General features: G+C 43.5%; 1 protein-coding gene across 1 annotated transcript in view; it reads right to left on the bottom strand.

Moving 5' to 3' along the window:
- The window catches only part of BRPF1 (bromodomain and PHD finger containing 1), a gene marked incomplete at its 5' end in the record, with an annotated part of 1,674,836 nt that overhangs the window by 171,762 nt on the left and 1,481,316 nt on the right, over positions 1–21,758 (bottom strand). The window contains one exon of the mRNA XM_044076412.1: positions 5,300–5,433. Coding sequence (XP_043932347.1) covers positions 5,300–5,433 — 134 coding nt within the window. The remainder of the gene's footprint in view (positions 1–5,299; positions 5,434–21,758) is intronic.

The following is a 21,758-nucleotide window of genomic DNA, read 5'->3' on the forward strand; positions in this document are numbered from 1 at the left end:
CCTCCTTTGTGGTTCGGCCCGGGTTTTGGGGCCGAAAAGCATGATACAAGGTATAGCCTGGTAGCGCTGGGGTCCTCTCAGGAGCCTTGAACCAGGTTTCAGTTACTGCACAGACATCGATGTTCTCCATGCTGAGGAGTGCATCAAGTGCCTGCATCTTGAGATTTAGACTTCTGGCGTTGAGCAGCATTACCCTTAGTTTTTTCCAGTTTTGTTTTCTAAGGAGGTGGGTTTGTCTTTTGAGCCTTGCCTAAAAAAGGCACTATGGGGGTGGCAAGAGCCTTAGCCAATATCCGGAAGCCCAGTGGTGACAGGTGTAAGCCATCCCTTGCGAAGCAGCGTGGCTTGTCCAACATGTCATCCCAGGCAGACAGACATTGGATCCCCTTAGAATGACATCAGTACTTGAGCCAATTGTTAAAGCTGACCATCTTGTCTTTGTATTGTGGTATCATTCTTGGTGAGGGCAAGATGCTGCTCAGGGTCAGGGTCATACCAGCCTGGGCTACATAATCGGAGAGCTCCTCTATGTCTCTCTTCATGTAGTCCAGGGAGGTACATCTCAGGTCATTCACACCAGCATGGACAATGACGGAGTCATATTTGTACTTGCTTTGGAGTGACTTGAGTGCGCGTGTTATGTGGCAGATCCTAGCTCCCGATAGACAGCTCACAGTCACCTTCTCCTTGTTCAGCCTGGTCAGCGGGACATCAGTGTGTCTGACTACAGAGTCACCTATTACTAGTGTATCAGGCAAGGTGTTTGGCCTTAAGGGCTGTGATTGGTTGACACACTGATTTATTGAGGTATGTGTTGCATGTGTTTTGTTTTGAGGTGGTGGATTTTTGGATGTCTGCTTTGGAAGCCTCTGTTGTTTTGGTAAGTTTTTTATTAGAGCCTCCGAGTATGTCTTTGTGTTTTTATGTGTTTGGTTTGCAGTTGTGGTAGGTCTATGTGGGACTGGGATTGTTGTGTGTGTGGTTGCCATCTCCTCCTGTCTGGTCATGCCAGCCCTGAGATGAGAGAGTTCAGCCTCCAGTTTGGCTATATAGTTGCATCTCTCACATGTATTTGTGTTTGTTGGGAGGAGGAGAGGGTTGTCTGTGTACATGAGACAATTGTAGCATTGTCTCAAGATACCCAGACTGACCAACTGAATTGGAGACGACGCCAGTAATCTACCACTCGACATGCTAGAACAGTATAAGGGAGTGCTGTACCTTTAAGGGAAGTGGATATTCACAGGGGTGGTAAGTAGATGTAGTGCTTTACTTAGTACGAGAGTGCTTACTTAGTAGAGAAGTATTGAGAACAAGTGCTAGGCTTATAATATAGTGAGTAGTCTGGTTATACTAAGAGTAGAGCTTCCTTAAGGGAAAATTTGAAGAGCAGACTTGGCGAAGCCAGAAGAAGTTTAACCGGCGCTGCGCAGAACACTAATATGCAGAATGGTCTCTACAGGGCTCCACGTGCCTTGGACGGTTCTGCCCATGCAATGCCCCCCACCAGAGATGAGAAGTGTCCGTAGTCAGCGTGGTTTGGGGTTGAGGCATCACCAACGGTCTCCCTTCCCGAAGCTCTCAGGAATGGAACCACCAAAGAAGGGAGTTCCTGCAAACCCTGCTTAGGGGAATCGGTGAATCCAATGGGTGAAGGAGGAGGGACCATTGGACCTGAAGGGTCCATTGAAGGACTCTCATGTGTAACCGAGCAAGAGGTAAAAGGATGATGGCTGCCGCCATGGATCCTAGGGTTCTCAGGACTAATTCTGCGGGTGGGGCTGGGGACTGTAGAAGCACTATTACATGGAGTGACAAGGTGCGTAACCTGTCCGCTGTCAGAAAGGCCCTGGACTGAAGCGTGTTTATCCTGGTCACTATGAAATCCAGAACTTGAACAGGATGAAGAGACGACTTCCTGAAATTTATGGTAATGCCTAGATGATGGGCCAAGAGTAAAGCATAATCCCTGCAGAACAGAGTAGATGCCTAGTGGGGTGGTGAGGAGTCAGTCGTCTAGGTACGGATAGACCTGAGTTCCCTGAAGTCTCAGGTGGGCTGCCACAACTGCCATGACCTTGGTGAACACCCTGGGGGCTGCGGTGAGGCCAAACGGAAGTACCTTGAACTGATAATGACTTGCCCCTAGCCGAAAGTGGAGGAACCTCCTGGATCGTCTGTCCATGAGAATGTGGTAGTATGCATCCTTGAGGTCTATGGAGCACATCCAGTTGTTCTCCTGCAGGAGGGGAAGAATAGATTGTAGAGTGACCATCCGGAATTTCTCTTTGGCAATGAACAGGTTCAAAGTAGACAGGTCGAGAATTGGCCTCAAGTCCCCCGTCTTTTTTGGCACCAAAAAGAACCTGGAGTAATTGCCCAACACGGACTGCTCTCGGGGGACGTGCTGGATGGCCCTTTTTTCTAGTAACTTCTTTATTTCTGAAGCCACAGCCTCCCTTTTCGCTAGCGGGGGAAGATTCAGGAAGGGGATACAGTAACCTCTGGATATTACTCGGAGCACCCAGCGATCTGTAGTAATGGACTCCCAACTTGCTAGATGCTCTGAAAAACACCCCCCGACTGCCTCCAGAGAGGGACAGTCGGGCAACCCCTCAGGGCTGCTGCGAGGGTCGGTCGGAGAAGGGTTCTCTCGACCCAAAATTCTTCAGCCCCCCTCTGCCTCTGGGCCGGCGTCCACCTTGTCCTTCTCTGCCTCTGAAGGACGAAGGGTCCGGAGCGGGACAGGACTGCTGAGACTTCCGGAACCACATCTTCTTTTGCCCTCTCTGGATCCTCAGAAGGACCTTTTAGGAGCAGAGAAGTGGAGTCTGACGGCAGACAGCGTCTTCCCGTCTTTCTCGCTCTGGAGTAGCATGTCGCGGACGGTTTTGCCAAATAGCGTAGAACCGTCAAAGGGAGCGTTTACAAAGGACGCCTTGAAGGGTTCCACAAAGTTGCAAAGACGGAGCCAGGCGTGGCGCCACAAGGCGACCCCTGCTCCACTGGCTCTAGCCGCCCCCTCAGTGGCATGGGAGAGAAGCCGCATAGAAGTGTGAGATATTGACTTTAGAGTGGCCTTGCAAGCCGAGAAGGTCCATTTGTCCTCGGCCGCCATGGACTCTGGGGGAGAGCCAGCGTACTCTTATCAGATCCCACTGAAGCCTAATGATGTGTGTCAGATAATTCAGCGCCCTTATAGAAAAAGTGGCTGAAGCAAACATACGCTTTCCAATACGGTCCATCATCCGAGACTCCTTATCAGGAGGATGGACCGAGGAACTTTCTTGTGTCAGTTCCTTCTTGGTGGCAGCCGCCACCGCCATGGCATCTACCGGGGAACCTTTATTCCACACGGCTTGTCAGAAGGGGGACTAAGAATTTTATCCGGTCTCCTAGGGATTGGCTCCACAGTGTCTGGCTCCTTCTAAGCCCTGGTAGTAATCAAGTCTACCAGGGGGTCGGCTGGGGGGGGGCACCCAAGAGGTAGACGGGCCTGCGTCAACGCCTCTAGAAACACAAACTCATCCGAGGAAGGTTTCTGGGCTGACCACCCCCTCTTATGCGCATCTCCATAATATCTCCAAAGGAGACGTCCTCTGTGGGTGACCTGGGGGAACCTTCCCCTTCCTCTAAGTCAGTGTCCTCCGTGAGGGACTCGGGGGAGTCCAAGTGCCTCCTCTTACACTTTCGTTTGTGAGGGACCTCCTTGGCGGGGCTGTCCGAGGAGGGCTCACCAACGGGGTCCTGTTCCTCTACGGAACTAACTGGGGCGCAGACGCAGGCTGTCCCTGGGGCCGGACGATGGAAGACAGGCCCATATGCGAGGGAGTGAAGGGTGGATCCGTAGCACGGACCGGGGACTTCGAACTCCTCGACAGCACCCTCTCCACCACATTGAAGGCCGAAGGTGAACCACTCTCCCCTGGCTCCGAGAGTAGTCCCCTCGGCTCAGACGTGAGGACCGGTGTCGGAGACACATTCACCCCTGCGGATCCAAAGCTCGGCTCTCGGCCCAGAGAGCTCGGATCCGAAAGATGACCTGATAAACTCGAGGGTAAGGCCGGCGTCGAAGTAGCAACTACTATCGGTGCCCACTCCCCGGCTCCGAGACGACTCGGATCCAATGGCTTCGAAACCAGATAGTGGATCGGAGAAGGAGCAATGGGTGCAAAGAAAGGGTCCGAGCTCACTCCTGGAGGGGAGGGCAGGAGCACTCCCATCTGCATTGACCGGGACTCCTCTTCCGGCTCCGGAGAGAAGCGTGGAGAACAGAGCCGAGAGGGGGAAGACCTGGAAACCCTCACTGGGGAACAAGTTAATTTAGTCGGCGGAGCCTAAGGAACTGATTCGGCCTGCCGCTTATGGCTCTTGTGCCTATCCCTCTCCGTTTCTCTATGTCTATTCTCTTTACTAGAAGAGTCCCCCTCTCCCTGGGTAGCAGCGGGAGGTTGAGTCCCAGCCAGGGGAGGGGGAGCTGAAGGCTGGACAGTCGCAGCCGTGACTGGTGCCACTGAGGGAGAGGAGGAAGAAGAATTCGGGGGCAAGAGTCCCGCCAGGATTAGCTTGTTTCTCCTGTCCCTCAGAGCCCGGGGGTTAAAGGCTGCACAAATCTGGCAGCCCGATGTTAAGTGGGCTACCCCCAGGCAAAGAACGCACTGAGTGTGGCCATCCGATGGGGACAGCTTATGACCACACTCAGCACATTTTGAAAAAATGGCCTTAGGGCCCTCGGCCATCACACACAAGCACACGCCCTAACACACACAGTAAGCGGAAGGGGAAAAAACACCAATTTACTACTAAATACAACTAAAAAACGGTTTAACTAAACTACGGGTCTACTATACACACACACACACCGAAAACGCTATTTTTCTAAGAAAAATACTCCTAAATTCCTCTCACCTAAAACGCCAAGATCTCGTCCCTTATGCTTCAGAAGCCGCGGCAAATGAGCTCTGGGGACTGGAGGGAGGTAGCAGGATATTATGGGTAAGGGGGAGGAGCTGAGAGCTCGGATCCTTAGCTTGGAAAGCTGCCGGCTCGGATCCAGGGTCGGATCCGATACCCACAGGTTGCTGATCAAATGAAGTTAACTACTTCAGATCAATATTCCACTCACTGGATACCCTTGTCTTAAAGCACACACCTGCTGTGGAGAAATTCTGGAGGCAACCATTAGAATACATTCAAAATCCCAATGTACTGAAACATTAGCCACAAAAAGTTGAAACATGAACATGTGAAAACACCAAAAGAAAAGATCTATGCTTTAACAAAAATGAGCATTTATTACCGTGTCCGACTCCTCGTCCCCCTCCAACAGAATATGCTTCATTTTCTGTCCCAGAGGTATCTTCACTGCTGTCTTCTGGACAACTTACACGAGAGAAAGAGGGCTTTCCTCTCCCTTGCTTAGAAGGAGTAGTGCTACAAGAAAAGCAAATTACATGTATTTTACAAGGTGGAAAAATGCACTATGCCTAATGTTTCATTATACATATATTTAGAAGGCTTTAAGATTTAGTATAAATTCTTCTGTAGAATACAGTTCATGGCAAATTTCCGATGTCTACCTACACCCTAGCGCTCTGTATGCATCTGTAAGACAGAAACACAATTTAATACACATGACAACCCCCAAAATTATTTAAGAAAAAATACACAAAAATCAACTTACTTTTTTGATTTTGTGGTTATAAAACAGAAGGAAAACTACTCCCCTTCCACTTATTCAGATAAAATAAGAAGGGCTATACTGTAACATTAAAGCAAACAGTATAATAAAAGTGAAAATATGTGAAACAATAATGAAATTCTACATCTACTCGAATAAGTACGAAAGTCAGTGGATTGGAGAATACACAGGTGAGCAACTCAGCAGCTCATAGCACAAACTATCATGGTGATAAGGACAACTAACGCAGAAACTCTGGGGTGGAGGGGGGACGCTTAAAAAAAGAGGAGACATCTAGTACTAGGCACAACTTCAGCAGGACTATGTAAGCTAAAACAGCACATTAGCAACAGTAGAAAACACAATCAAGTACACTCAAACTAATCAAGTACACTCCAACTGATTAGACCACAAGTATGGATGGAAGCTGCAAAAAATAACAGAGGTTCTTATCATACCAGACAAACTGCAAGGGAACTTGCCTTTGTGGGTCTACGACTGTGATTATACTCTCTTCCATTCCAATTTGGTACATTTTCCTTGGACTCTCCTTCATATGCCCTATGCTAACTCATTCTGTGACATCATGTAGTGTTGCAACAGACTGCATACAGTCCGAGACTTCTAGCTCAACCCTCAACAGTAAATGAGCACATTTTCTGCAGCTCAATAAAAACAATAAGCTGACACTTACACTACCTGCAAATATGAACTGTAAACTTATTTGACTAAAATAGGACTCCAACAGCTGCAGACAGCTAGGTGAGCCATCCAAACATTAAGGGAACAGTAGAAGACTACTTTGCATTCACCACAGACAGTTCCTTACATGCATTCACCACAGACAGTTCCTTACATATCAACCAATAGGGTAATAAGTTATCTGTTACACCTAGCAAAAGAGAGGCTCCTTCGTCATCTAACACTAGAATGACTTCCAAGCAGTTTATCCAACATGATGAAGAAATTGTCAAAACGCTTAAATAGCAGAAGGTCAGACCTGAAGCAAAATACGCAAGTAAAAGCCATGGTTGAGACATCAATGCCTGAAGGTGTGAACTGAAGTGAAAGTGCCCAAAGCACACACCTGCTGTGCGGAAATTCTTGAGGGAACCCTTAGAAGCAGTCATGATTCTTTGGCTACAGAATTTATCAACAGGGAGTAAGCAACCTGATGGCAAAAGTCAATGCAGTTGCCAACTTCCAAAGATAAAGGCGGCGGCAATTTACTCAGAAAGTGTTTAGCAAATACCTGCTGTTCATCCCCACAGCAAAGGAGACAACATTATTCAACTTTCCTATATTCATTTACTTGATCTTCAAGTAGAGCCTGGGCTGTTAATGTACCATCAAGGATGTGAAGAGATCTTTTTGACCAGGTTTCTGTTCTGGTAAAGAAAACAAGATGAAAGGGCTGGGTTAGGGACAATTTATAAGCTACTTACAAGAACAACCATGACTAGGTCAAAAAGCCACCATATTTTTGTGAAGAATTAAATACGGGTGACTACCCATTTAGACTGTATGGCTTAAACTCTGTCAACAGAGAAGATTGCCAAAAGAAAAAGGGTTTCCCATGCACCATTCAACCAAATAGTGTTAATCATGCACAAGTAAACTCAACGATTACGAAGATGAAATCTAAAGGAGGATGAATTCTTCAAAGGTGGGCAAAGACAAAGGACTACTTTAAGAAAATGCTTGACCAGCCACATAGTTTGTCCTCCATAAGCTCATGATGATCAAAAATGGCTGATGCCTACATTCTAATCACAGAACTGAGGTCCAAGCAACAGTAGTGTCTAATATAGAACATAACCACCAAAAAAATGACTGACTTCAGCAGTCCTGGGTATTGTTCGGCCAAACTGAGAACCTTTTTCATTTGGTAGAATAAGTCTACTGGGTAGAAGGCTTCCTGGAAGCCTCTATCAACTCTGACACAGTAACTAACCATTTACACTGTCGAGACATGCAATGCAGAGTTCCAGAATGTGCAGACTGAATGACTGACAATTCAGACTTGCCTATAACAAATGAAGATTTTCCTTTTGTCTGAGGTATAGTGAGATCCTGGAATTGGTGCACATACAAGTTTTTTTTTTGGGGGGGGTGCTTGCTACCCACATTGGGGGTGCACAGGGGATTGCTCCGAGCAAAAAAAAAAAAAAGTTTAAAGGTAAAAAGCAATGCTTGACATCTGCTCTTCTCTTGTATTTTTGGTCCCCTTCTCTCTCTCTTCTTTTTCGGTATTTCGGAACTTTGTGGGCCCTTTAACATGCACTCCTCTAGGAAGGTCAAACTGGATAATAGAGTCTATAGCAGTACCAGGAGAGCATCTTACAACACCAGGAATAAGGCAGCCTGAAATTACACCCTTCTTTGCCACTAGAAAGATTAGCCTTTGTCATTTTTCTCAAGTTTGCAATGAGATACAGTGAGAGAGAATGCAGGAAGATGTACAGAAATCTCTCCTGCCACATAATGGAGAATGTGTCCAATGTAAAATTCCTCTTGCTAGTTGTTCCAACTTGAGTAGGGAGGGAACACTCCCAAGTAGTGCAAAGGCTGATCCATGAACTGATCCTCCACAACAAGATCTGCACTATACCACAGCTTTCAGCAGAGGAAAGGAAAGGTTCAGGGAGTCTGCCAACACATTCAATTTACATGGCATTTTCCCCTAGCATCACCACCACATGAGCACTGAACAGCTACAACTACTTGTTCATTATCCTGCAATTATTCCTGTTCTCAGCAGGGGCATGAAGGAGATGACAGCTGTAGATCAGGACACCATCCTGAGATGTTAAAGAGGTTTTACTCATTACATTTTTTACCCTCCTTGTTCTGGTTGTTGGGTGTGTCATGGAAATGGAGCCTGCAATATTGGACTACTTGAGTATGCATGCTTCTACAGATTCAGTCCTCAGCTGCACTGCATACCACTGACTGACAGGTCAAGCACCTGATCTCAGTTTATATTTGCCTTGATGTATTACCCACTCATACTTCAACTGGTGAAAATAACACACAGGAATAAGCCACCTCTTTACTAAAGGATGGGTCAGCCAACCTTACCCGCTCACTTACTCCCTCAAGGACAACTTCTGCAGCACCCGTCACTGCTAACTGAACCTAGTTTTGCAGCAGATAAAGTCAGGGCTCCATCCATCTGCACCACAGAAATGATATACATCACTTGCAATACAAACTGCTGCGCGACAGGTCTGTATATAGCAATCTAATGCTAGATGCACACAGCATCTCTGGTCACAGGGAACAGTATCATGGGTATCATATGGTGATACCATCTTTAGTAGAGGCCTCAGAGCCAGCTTTCCCTCCAAATCATTTAGGTTCATAAGGACTACCCACAGCTTTAGCTGGTTGTTGTGGAGTCCCTTCTCTGGGGAAACTTCTTTTGAAGCAAGAAAGAAATGAGCTAAGCTCATCACCTTGCCAGCAATTTATTGAGACCCGCAGTGGGCTCTGATATAAGAATGGGAGGTCTATTTAGAGACTGGTGAGAATAACCACCACTCTACAGACTGGCTACAGGAATGTGACAACTGAAGATGATCCAGAAACATATAATAGCTCAGTACCTGATTATGACTCGTATTACAATGCCAACATCCATGGGTTTTTGCAAGAAGCATCAACAGAAAGATCCAGACTTGGACATTTTGCAGCATTCTCATATCCAAGCTGTCAAAATTCTGACTTCCTGGGTCCTTTAAATGGATCGAAATGACACACTCAGATGTGTCTCTCTATACAGATAAAGGCAAACCTCTGAGCTTAGGCAGGAGAGGAGTTATTTCAGTTTCTGATCACCACCGGAGACTGAAGAACTTACTAGAATACCCAATCCTGTGAAACAGCTAAGGAATTCCTCTGTGGGTCACTGGGATCCAGTCATCCAAGTAATGGAACACATGGAGATCCTTCTCCTATAAGACTTCGGCCACCATGCAAACACCTTGATAAACACTCACTGGTCATAAAGGAAAGATCCAACAGCACTCTGTACAAAAAGTGGTACCCACTTGCATCAAATTTAAGGCATCTCCTAAATGAACCAAAGCCACTGGTTTGCTAAAATGTATCAATCATTCCCAGTGGTATTATCAGATAGCCTGGCAGTTACCATATAGAAAATGATACACCAAGTGTGTCCACAGAAGCTGTTAAGGTCCATTGTGGGATGCAAAATATTTGTCCTCCCGAGCACCAAAAAATCATGGAAAAATACCAGACACTTTTCAAAAGGAGAAAGAGCCTCGAAGGCACCTATGAGAGGCAGAATTTGGGTCTTTTTCCTAGTTTTCCAGGGACATCTTGGTTTACTAATAGATTTTGCTCCAGAAAAGGCTCCAAGAGCTCTAAAACAGTCAACTATGACAATTCCAGAACCTACTGGTTATTTGTGATGGTTCTAGAAACTGAGTAAAACTCAACAACCATTGTCAGTCCAAGATATCAAGACTGCAACTGCTAGACCAGTGAGGCTGTCCTCTTAGGTGACTTAAGACTGCACTGGAGAGGCCAAAACCCTGTAATATTCAAGTGCTTTCTTCTGTGAGACGGCTCTGCCTTTAGGCTATTATTGTGACTGGAAAAAGAGGCAGAAGGCACGGAAGGAGAATCACAGATTCATAGGAGGTTACTAGGATAATGGCCCTGGGGCCTTTATAAGCCTAGCCATGTAAAACCCGAATACCCTTACTGACCAAGTTTAGATGATTGTTGTTAGCAGAGTGATACTGTAATGACTGTCCCTGTCCATGAGGGACATAGATGCCACCCCTGAGATGAATTTACAGTCACCTATCCAAATGCCAAGGTTGTGCTTGAATGGGGTCACTGAGGGAGCTTTGCTTCAGATGGACTGGGAGCTTATTCCAGTGGAGCGGTAATCTCTTTGAGATATATCTGTCTCCCTAGTATGTTCTATTGAGATCACAGGGTAGGTTGAGATCTCTGGAGAAAGTTATTCTTGTCCCATATGATTTGCAGATGTACCGCAAATCCATTAGGGTGGGGTCTGACACTGCTCTGTAAGCCAGGCATAGGTCACCTTTCAGTAGCCTGTATGATACACAGTACAGTGACAGGGCTTTTAGTCTTTCCATGTATGTCACATTTTGAAGGCCCAGGATTCTCTTGGTAAGAAACCCCTGTGGTCTCTCCAGTTGCTGCACGAGTCGGGTGAGGTACACACACAAGGAAGCATTGTACTCGATTAGTGGTCTGATAAGGGTCGAGTACAGTAGAGTTATAACCTCCCCAGTCTTGGATGCGATGCTGGGATTTATGAGATGCGCAATGTAGAATGCTTTTCTTACCACTGGGGACACATGGTGATTGAAGTTTAGATTGCTATCAACCTGTGTTTCCAAGTCTCACACTACTGAGTTTAAGCTTAGAGGGGTGCTATCTATATCATAATTAGCAGGGGCTACCTCTTTGCCAAAGAGGATGATTAGACATTTTTTTACATTAAGTTTTAGTCCATGAGTTTGGCACAATAATTTGTCTACATCAACCCTTTCTGTAATATGTTAGCATAGCTGGGGGACTCTATGATTGCACTCAAGTTTACAGTCATCTGCAAGCTTGGTACGCCACAGGCAATACACCTTTGCCAGGACTTCACAGAAGTAGATTTCAAACAGTAGAGGGCACAGCACAGGTCCTTGCAGTACCCCACTGATAACTGGTCTACTTGTGGAGGTGGACTGCCCAACTTTGACAGTGTGTGTTCTGTCAGTGAGCCAGTTTGCTACCATCTAGTAATGTATGGGTTGATCCTAAATTGGAAGAGCCTCTCCATGACACCTGAATGTGGGACTGCATCAAAATCCTTGGCTAAATCAAGATAGTCTATATATACTGTTTTGCCCTCATTCACGGCTTTGGTGACATTCTTAAAAAAGAGGTCCACCAGGTTTAATAAGCAAGATCTGTGTGTGATGAAGCCAAACTGGGTTGGGTCAAGAGTTTGAAAGTCGCCTACATCGTTGTGGATTAGGTCAATGCTGATTCTTTCCATGGCCTTACAGATAAAGCTGCTTAGGGTTATGGTTTGCTAGTTCCCAGGGTCAGTTGATGGACCTCCTTTGTGCAAGGGATTACTGTTCTCCAATCTACCGGGACAAAGCCAGTTTTCAGGCTATGGTTAAGGACAGTGCTGAAGGGTTCTGCTAGGTCTTGTTTTATACCTGTTGTCTAGAGATGCTCAGCAGAGGACTTGTGTTGGGAATGACTTAGGGTATGTCAGGTGGGAACAGGAGGGTGAAGTTATAGCCAAATCTGTCGGCTAACAGGCTGGCAATTTCCCCAGGTTCAGTGCGAGTGGCACCATTTACTATAAGTTCTGCACACAGCTGGGCATTCCCTCTTAGGTTACATACCTAGGTATAAAATGCCTTGTGTTCATCTTTAGCTAGGGATGACAAGATGTCTAATTTGCTTGTTCAAGCTGTGGAGGGTTTTCTCCCTCTGTTGGATTAGTTCCCTCCTGTTCTTAGATATCAGTTTCTACCTTTTGTTGTATAACTTATTTATACTTACAGTCCACCAGGATGGCTTGTTCTTTCAGGAAGACCTTGTTTTGTTCCTGTTCGGTACAGCCAAGTCAATGCATTTGTTTACGTGGGTATATAGGGCAACTGTGTATTCCTCTGCATAGCAGACATTGTTGTCTATGTTGGCAGAAGCTTCAAAACATTTTATACCATAGCTTAGTAGGCAACAGTTTGCTTTGGAGAAACTTTTCAGCTTTTTTACTCCTGTGAGGGTGTCAGATTTGATCTTTACTTCAAATGAGACAGATTTACGGTTTGACCTTACTAAGGAGGGCAACACACAGGGGGTAGTGCAATGACCCTCCCCATTTGGTGAGCACTAGGTCAAGGACATTTAATACCCTTGTGGGGGTCTTGACCAACTGTTCCAGGGTATTTGAATTCAAGTCCAGGAATCTCGTAGTGATCGTGTTTGTGCTTGTGTAGGTCTCCCAATCGATGGAGGGATAGTTGAAATCTCCAATGACCAAGGTGTATGGCTGTATGTTGAGTGACTTTAGCAAGTCCAGGTAGGCAGTGTGCTTCTCCTGGTTCATGGTGGGGGTCTTGTAGCTAGCGATGATGTGGAAAGGTGTTTTTCCTGGTTTACTATCAAAATGTAAAAATTCATATGGTCTAACGTTCATCTGATCGATCCATATGGTTGACACATGAATATTAAGTAGTTCATTTGGTTGACAGGAAGTGCATGCAAATTACTTGCTGACATTATGTTGACAACAGGGCAAGAATATACCCTTGTCAGCACTATTGTGCGATCTCAGAGTTGTAATATACAAGTAACAGGGTGTGTGGGGGGTGCATAGTCCCCCTGCAAAAACACTACTGTTAGTGTTGGAGGTGTTTTTCAACCATTTAAACTTTGACATTTTTTTTCAGTATTTTGAACGTTCGGTGTAATGACTTGATGTTATGACTGTCGACCATATGAATTTCAACATTTTGATAGTAAACCGTTTTTCCTATACTTAATTGGATCCAGAGTAGCTCCAGAGAATTGTACTGTTGCACCAGTCTTGAGATGCTCTTTGACATCTTGATTAATGAATTCCACACAGCCATTCCTAACACTAAGATAGTTCAGTATGCAGATGACTTAACTCTAGTTTGCGCTGCTCCAAACCTCCCCAAACTCCAAACAAAAACTAAAACTGCTTTTTCTACTACTGAGAACTGGATGCTACAAACTCACCTAAGTGTAAATGTCACCAAATCCAAAATTCTACTATTCTCTCCCTCTAAATCTCTCCCTCTTGACAAAACCTTTAATATTAAAAGTCATGCCAATCCCACTAAAGAAGCTGTTCCTATTGCTAAACTTCTTGGAGTCACTATTGATGAAACAAAATTCGATACCCATATTCAGCTAAATAAATATTAAGAAAACACATCAGAAACTTGGCATGCTGTATAAAAACTCCCACTTTCTCTCCCCTTCCACAAGACAGACCCTCACCACTACTTACTACCATCTCTGATGTATGGTGCCCCCATACTAACCAACCTATCTTCCTCTATCTCTTCTAAACTGGAAACCTGTTACAACAAAATCTCAAAGTTCGCCACCAAGTCCAAGTACTCTACCCACCAATGCATACCTCTCCACCAGCTGCAATGGCTAGAACTTCCCAACTACCTGGACTACCTCCAACTCACTACAGCCCACAAGCTTATTTTTAAGCCTATTAAGTGCCCTGCACTAACATCCATCTTACCACTATACACCCCACACAGAACTCTAAGATCTGCCCACCAAAATCTAATTTCTGTACACAAACCAAATCGTCCCCCAGGTCAGCTTCTTCTATCATTTTCCTTAGCCAAAAAATGGAACTCTCTTCCTCCTTCTCTAAGAATTTCTGAAAACTTTGACAATTTCAAAACCCAGCTCCATTCTTACCTCTCCAATAACAGAAAATGCAATTGCACTCTACCTACCTAATACATGCATACATCCATACAAATAAAGTATCTTTCCATCTTACCCAATAGGCGATCAATCTTACTGTTTTCTTACAAATGCTACTTTAATACCATTCTCATATTTAAAACCTCAGTACTAGGGTGATTTCTGTACTAATATTCTCTAATGTATTAACATGCAAATATGTACTGTATATTATACTATGTTGCTATTTTAGTTTACTTATGTTTAACTTTATAACATGTACTACCTGCTTAACTATTACTATGTCTACTATGTTTTATGGAGCTTTTCTCCCCGGGCCTCCATTGAAAACGGGCTCCTTGAGCCCAGTGGACCTCCCCCGTCATCAAACTGGAAATAAATAAAATATTTAATAAATACATAAATGTATTTGGATTTGATGAATATGGATACAGCTCCACCACTGGTTGTTTCATGCTCGTTTTGGAGTCTGAATGTGTGAACGGCATTGTAGCCTTGTATGGCCAGGGTGCTCTCCGCGGCCTAGAATTATGGTTTCTCACAGTGATGATGGCCTATTTCCTTTTCAAGAAGTTATCCATCAATTTCTAAGACTAACAAAATGGAACCTCCCAAATGAAGGGGGAAATCAGAATATAATTTTGAGGTCCTCCTAAAGGGAAGATCAGAATATAATTTTTGAGGTCCTCCTAAAGGGAAGAGCACCACAAACAGTGCACAAGCCAGACTACACAGGTAAGTGCATGAGCCAATGGATCTAGCCTCAGAATCAGTGTACTTAAATTTGAAGCAGGGCACATGGAAGCCCGCTCTCAAAACTGTACACATACAGGATTATGATCAGGTCTCTCATTGTTACCAGATCTACTAAGCAAGAAATAAATGTCAAAAAATGCACCTGAACTGTAAAGCATGAGAGGAGTGTTTCTTGACATTAATTTCAAGAACATTTAACAACTGGTTATGATTAGGAATCTAATCGCAATCTTTTGCAGTACACAGGGAGCTTTAGAGGCAAAAAAAGTTGTTTTGGTGGTGTGAGGTCTGTAACATCTTAAAATATTTTAAAGCTGTTGGTTGAGCAGTGCAGTATTTTATGTCTCAGCTTTTAATGCTGTTGGTTGCCTGTGACATGTTTCCCAGGTTACCGCAGGCTGATTTTCTCCATTTATTTACTGAATTTATTTACCAGGGTAGAGCACTGATCAATTCTGTCCAATTTCAATCTCAGCCTGCAAGAATGCACAGAAGTACCAGCAGATAATAATGGTAGGCTGACATAGAAATCTCAGAAAACAAAGATGGTTACAATAATTACAACAAAATAATGATTTAGTCACTTTGTAAACATGAAAACAATAAGTATAACAACATATACACATATTTAAGATGTACAGTGATTACAACCTCATGTTTCTGCAGTCACGAAATGTGAGCGAGAAATAATGGGTGAGAGTAAAACAATACATACTATTACTATGACATATAACAGGACAAAACGTCTGCATACTGCTAAAGATGTACAAAGAGGCAAAAGGCATTATGGAAGTGAACAAAGCAGGGGAAGTTAAGGGCTAGTCCATGTTATACGGCAGGCAATGTTTCAAGTACAATGCTTGCATTTTTACATAAGATGTTAGTAGAAGACATTTATGGAAATACTGTGTCTTTATTATCTGGAATGAGTGAATCCTAGAGGTTGGAGACGAGTATAGAGAAAGAATGGCCAGAAACGTAGTTTGAACTGAGGTATCTGAGGAAGTAGATCTAAGTGGCTGTGGTGACTGAAGTTGTATGATGGTGCTTGTCATATTATTTTGGCAGTTAGAAGAGGAAAAGGCTGTTCATGCAGAAGTTTGTATAACTGAGTAGCTGTATTCTCATAACTGTTAGTAGAACTGGCCATTTGGTGTTTGCCAAAGTAAGACAGCAAGGTTTGTTTCAAGGGAAGTGAGAGACGAAATAAAAGATTTAGTTTGTGGTGGACTATATGAAGGTAGAGTTTTTAACTGAGGCAGATGACACAAAAGGGAGGCCATACTCAAGCTGAGGGAGAAGAACAATGGCTTTTTTTTTAGCTAGGTTGCACAGGTTGCTAAAGTTATCCTTGTTGCTGGGTATACAGTGAGTTTTCCATTTAAGTCAGGCTTCATCATTCTGTTTTAGGAAGGCTTTGTGTTTGTATGTTAGCCACTGCTTGGGTTTGTGTCCCCATAATCATATGATTATGGGGAACAAGAATCTTGGGACTTGCAACAACAGATTGGTGAATAGCCCAGCAGCAATGTTTGCGTCTGTGGTGAGAAGTACATCCCGTGGCAGACAGAACTGATTTAAGATAGAAGACACTGGAATTGCATTTAGATTTAAAAGACAGAAGCTTTGAGGCCATCTTTAATGTTGGATATAGAATAGAGTAGCTAATGGAAGAATGACCACTAAGTGAAGGGGAGTATTTTGTGAAGTTTGAGATAATGAACTGATCATTAGTTATAAGGTCAGTGAAGGAGTGTTGGGAGGACTTGAGATTAGGTCTGCTGATTTGTTTAACTAGTTGTGTGAGATTATCATCATTAAGGAACATGACAGTATGGATGGGGCTTAGAAGACTGGTGTTAAAATTATCTAGACTTATGGTTTTGTTTTGCTGGTGCTAGTATAAATGATGAAGTGCAGTATCAGGCCTTTAAATTTGCACAGGGAAAACAGAGAGGAAACTCCTATTTAAAGTGTTAAGTGTACACACCCCTGTTAAACTGCCAGGTTTTTGTGATATTTTTGTGACATAAAAAATGAGACCACAATAAATCATTTCAAAACTTTTCCCACCTTTAATGTGACCTATAACTTGTACAATTCAACTGAAAAACAAACAAATCTGTTAGAGGAAAAAATATAAAAATATGAAAAAAATGTACAATAAGCTGGTTGCATAAGTGTGCACACCCTTAAACTAATACTTTGTTGAAGCACTTTTTGATTTAATTACAGCATTCAGTCTTCTTGGGTACACACCTACCATCAATTAGAGAGACTCTGATTAACCCCAAATAAAATTCAGCTGTCCTAGTAGGATTTTCCTGACATTTACTCAGTCGCCTGCTATAGCAAAAGCCATGGTTCGCAGAGAGCTAACAAAGCATAAAAGGGATCTCACTGTTGAAAGATATCAGTCCGGAGAAGAGTACAAAAAAATTTCCAAAGCATTGGATATACCATGGAACACAGTGAAGACAGACATCAAAAAGTGGAGAAAATATGGGGCAACAGTAACGTTGCAAAGAACTGGATGTCCAGCCAAAACTGATGAAAAGATGAGATGAAATTTGGTCAGGGAGGCGCCGAGACCTACAGCAACACTGAAGGAGCTTCAGGAATTTCTGGCAAGTACTGGTTGTGTATTACAAGTGACAATCTCCCATATTCTCCATATTTCTGGGCTATGGGGTAGGGTTGCAAGATGGAAGCCTTTTCTTACACAAAAAAGCATCCGGGCTCTGCTAAAATTTGTAAAACAATACAGCAAGTCTCCCAAAAAGCATGTGGGAAAATTTGCTATGGTCTGATGAGACCAAGGTTGAACTTTTTGGCCACAATTCCAAAAGGTATGTTTGCACAAAAACAACACTTCGCATTACCAAAAGAACACCTTCCCCCACAGTGAAGCATGGTGGTGGTGGCAGTATCATGGTTTGGGGTTGCTTTTCATCAGCTGGAACTGGTTTAGTCAAGGAAGAGGGAATTATGAACAGTTCTAAATACCAGTCACTTTTGGCCCAAAACCTTCAGGTGTCAGCTAGAAAGCTGAAGATGAAGAGGAATGTCACCTTTTAACACGACAATGACCCCAAGCATACATCCAAATCAACAAAAGAATGGCTTCACCACAAGAAAATTCACGTTTTGGAATGGCCCAGCCAAAGCCCAAACCTAAATCCAATAGAAAATCTGTGGGGTAACCTGAAGAGGGCTGTGCACAAGAGATGCCCTCGCAATCTGACAGATTTGGAGCCCTTTTTCAAGGAAGAGTGGGCAAACATTGCCAAGTCAAGATGTGCCATGCTGATAAGACTCCTACCCAAGAAGACTGAACGCTGTTAATTAAATCAAAAGGTGCTTCAACAAAGTATTAGTTTACGGGTGTACACACTTATGCAACCAACTTACTGTACTTTTTTGATTTTTTTATAGTTTTTCCCCTAACAGATTTGTTTTTCATTTGAATTGTACAGGTTATAAGTCACATTTAAGATGGGAAAAGTTTGAAATGATTTATTGTGGTCTCATTTTTTCTCTCTCAAAAACCTGGCATTTTAACAGGGGTGTGTATACTTTTTATATCCACTGTATTTATACACACACACACATACGTACGCACAAATACATACATAGAGAGAGATGCACACAACTAACCTACCAAGGATGTTTCTCATTGTAGATCAACTGCTACAGCAAGAATGTATCTGTTGCATTCAAAAATGAGGATCCGCCCCACAATGGGTACAGAATGTCTACTTAATGAGGGACCTTGTTAGTCTTTCATCAGTACTGGGTGATGTGACAGAGTTTCACAGTGATCTCCTTCAGCATACGCAAAGCTAAAAACCTATGGTTGTGTTGAATCCCAAGCAGTAAACCAAATGTGGAAAGAGCTGGAGGGCTATACGAAAACAATTGTCTTTTGTAATTTCTTTTCATGTTTTTGCTAGAGAAAAGGTCCAGATGCCCTCCAAACCTGACAGAAGTTTGTTGAGGACAAGAGGAATTTTACAGCTAGGTTAGGATTGGAGATGGTTGAGGACAGGACTGTAATACAGTCATTGGTCTATAATTTGGTCCCAGCCATGTGGGTCCCCAGGCTTTCCTTTTGTGGTTGCTTGTCGCTTAGGCTTTTTAAAGGCCCTTTTCAACTTTGACTGTTTACTTCACCTGGCATTGGTAGAAAGGTCAGTATTTTATAGGGTAATTTCTATTATACCTTGGAAAGGGTGGATACAACAGCCATTTTGCAGTGTCAATGGTGCAACAGGTAGCAAACTTGCCTTTGGTGTGGAAGGTTGTGGGGTCTATTCCCACACTAGGTAGATCGACTGCTGACACAACATAAGGGGGTTGTTGCTGCACTCTTGAGGATGCCGTCCTTCAGATGAAATGTTAAACTGAGGCCCCACCTGCTTGAATTAGTGGTAGCTCAGGTAGATGTAAAAGATCCCATGGCACCTACTGAAGAGAGTACATGGGTTCTCTCCCCCTTATTTTGTAGATTAAGGTAAAAAGCAGAGAGCTGGAAAGTTTGACTAAATGGAAATTCATAAACCACTTCAGGCATGAAAGAAGGCTTAGTTCTAAGACGCATCCTGTCTTGTGAAAAAACAAAGAAAAGTTGAATTGAGTTAAGGGCATGTAATTCAGATACCCGTCTAGCTGAAGTTAATGCTACCAGAAACACAGTCTTCTAATTTAAGGATTTTATTGCAGAGCTGGGCTGGAGGTTCAAAGGGAGGTTAACTTCTCTAAATCAAAATTCAAAACCCAAGCAGGGGCCATCTTCCTTCTTTGTGGTCTAATATACAAACAACCCTTTTAAAAACTGTTTGACTTGAAAAAGATAAGATAGAGGGATCTAGTGGCACGCAGACTGAAATGACTAAAGATGTAGTTTCACTGAACTATATTGCTAGGCCAGAATTGAGCAATTCACGAATGCACTGAAGAACCAAGGATACCCAGTGTTGAGATGGTTCCTGTCCTCCACTATGGCACCAAACAGAAAATCTATTTCCAGTACTGAAGCAGGTTTCGTTACTGCATTCAATACCTGTTGTGCATCCTCAGAAAATGGGTGCCTGAAAGGAATAAAAAAAATATTATCTAAATAGTTAAGTAAAAATTTTGAATATCTGGATGCATCACAGATCTCTCATCCTGTGTGAGCAGGTCCACTTTGTGAGGAGGTTTCTGGTGATTACATATGGCCAGCTGCACAGTAAAGGAACTGGCTGTGTTGTCTGGGCCAAAAAGGGTCACCAATAAAATATGTAAAGTCCTTCCTTACCTTTTGCAGAACTTTGGAAATGAGAGGAAAGGGAGGAAAAGCATAAATAGATATCCCTGTCCAGCAAATTGAAAAGGCACCTGTCTTCCAGGTCTCCCTGCCAGATGTCCTAAAGCAGAAATGTCTCCTGCCCAGCAAAATTAGAAGGCATCTGTCCCTCAAGGCCTCTTTGCAAGATGTCACGAAGCAAAAATGTTTTCAGTCAGGAGGCAAACAGATCTATTTGATGGACTCCCACTGGTGGACTATTGGCAGGAAGACCTCCCAGTGTAGCATCCACTTGTGAGGGTCGGTCCTGGAACTGCTCAGGGTGTTTGCCACTGTATTCTGCTCTGATGGGATGCAGTTTGCAGGAAGGAATAAACTGTTTTGAAAAGCTAAGTCCCAGGCAATCGTGAGCAGTCTGCAAAGGCCATGAGACCTTGCTCTTCTCTGTTTATGTATCACATTCAATTGGTAATGTCTGTCACCATTAACAGAGTGCCTGGAGACCATAGTTAATTTAGAACTTTCAGGGCACTGATGAGAGACATCATCTCTTTTATGTTGATGTGTTTGCACCTGTTTGTAGTTTCCAAATTCCCTATACCTTGACATCCTGGGAAACAGCACCCCAAGTAGTGTCTGAAGCATGCTTGGGCACTGTCTAAGATGGTCTGGGAGGACATAAGGGAACTTCTACTTTAGACAGGACTTTTTTGGCCCACCACAAAAGAGTTATTTTTACAAAGCAGAGAACTAGAATTTGGTAAGATAGAGGATGAGAGTGTTGAGCTCAAACAAACTTGAGGAACCAATGAACCTTTCTTATGTGAAGTTTGGCAAAAGGAATCATCAGGATGGAAGAGGACAAGAAATCTAGAGTCCTTACAATTTCTCAAAGTAGACAATTTCTGAAGACAGGGATTGAGGAAGAATAGGTAAGTATGCATCTTTTCTGAAGGAAGAAGGGCAGTCATCAGGTACATGTTCAAAAGACATTCCAGGAAAACCAGTCAGTGGAATACAGGATGACTTTTTGAGGTTTAGGGTGAACCCCAGATGATGGAAAAGATTCACTATGAACACTAATGGCTGTTAAAACTTCTGGAGTGGCTGAAGTTGACATCAGGCAAAAGTCCACATAGGGAAAATGTGTAAGCCTTGACGTCTGCAATAATATTACTGGTGCAAAGCATTCAGAGTGGTCAGCAGTCCAACGGGAAAAGTAGTAAGCTGATAATGCAACCCTAAAACAAAGAATATTAAGAAGGTTCTGTGCTTCTTGTGAATGGGAATACGAAGACATACATCTTTTAAGTTTAAAAATTACCAAAAAGGCTTGAGGAGAAAAGAAAGAATACAGTTTGAAGGGTCCACAGCTGGAATTTTGGAATCTGCATGTACACGTTTTTGTCTTGCTAGACCTAGAATTGGCCTCCAGATGCACTCTTTCCTGGGAATCTGAAAAGTCTTGAGTATAATACTTTTCCTCGATCTACTGGCACTGGCTCTATGACTCCCTGAAATAGTAAGACTGAA

Source organism: Protopterus annectens, chromosome 7.part0, assembly GCF_019279795.1.
Source record: "Protopterus annectens isolate FY-2018-M chromosome 7.part0, PAN1.0, whole genome shotgun sequence".
In the NCBI taxonomy this organism is placed as follows: Eukaryota; Metazoa; Chordata; order Ceratodontiformes; family Protopteridae; genus Protopterus; species Protopterus annectens.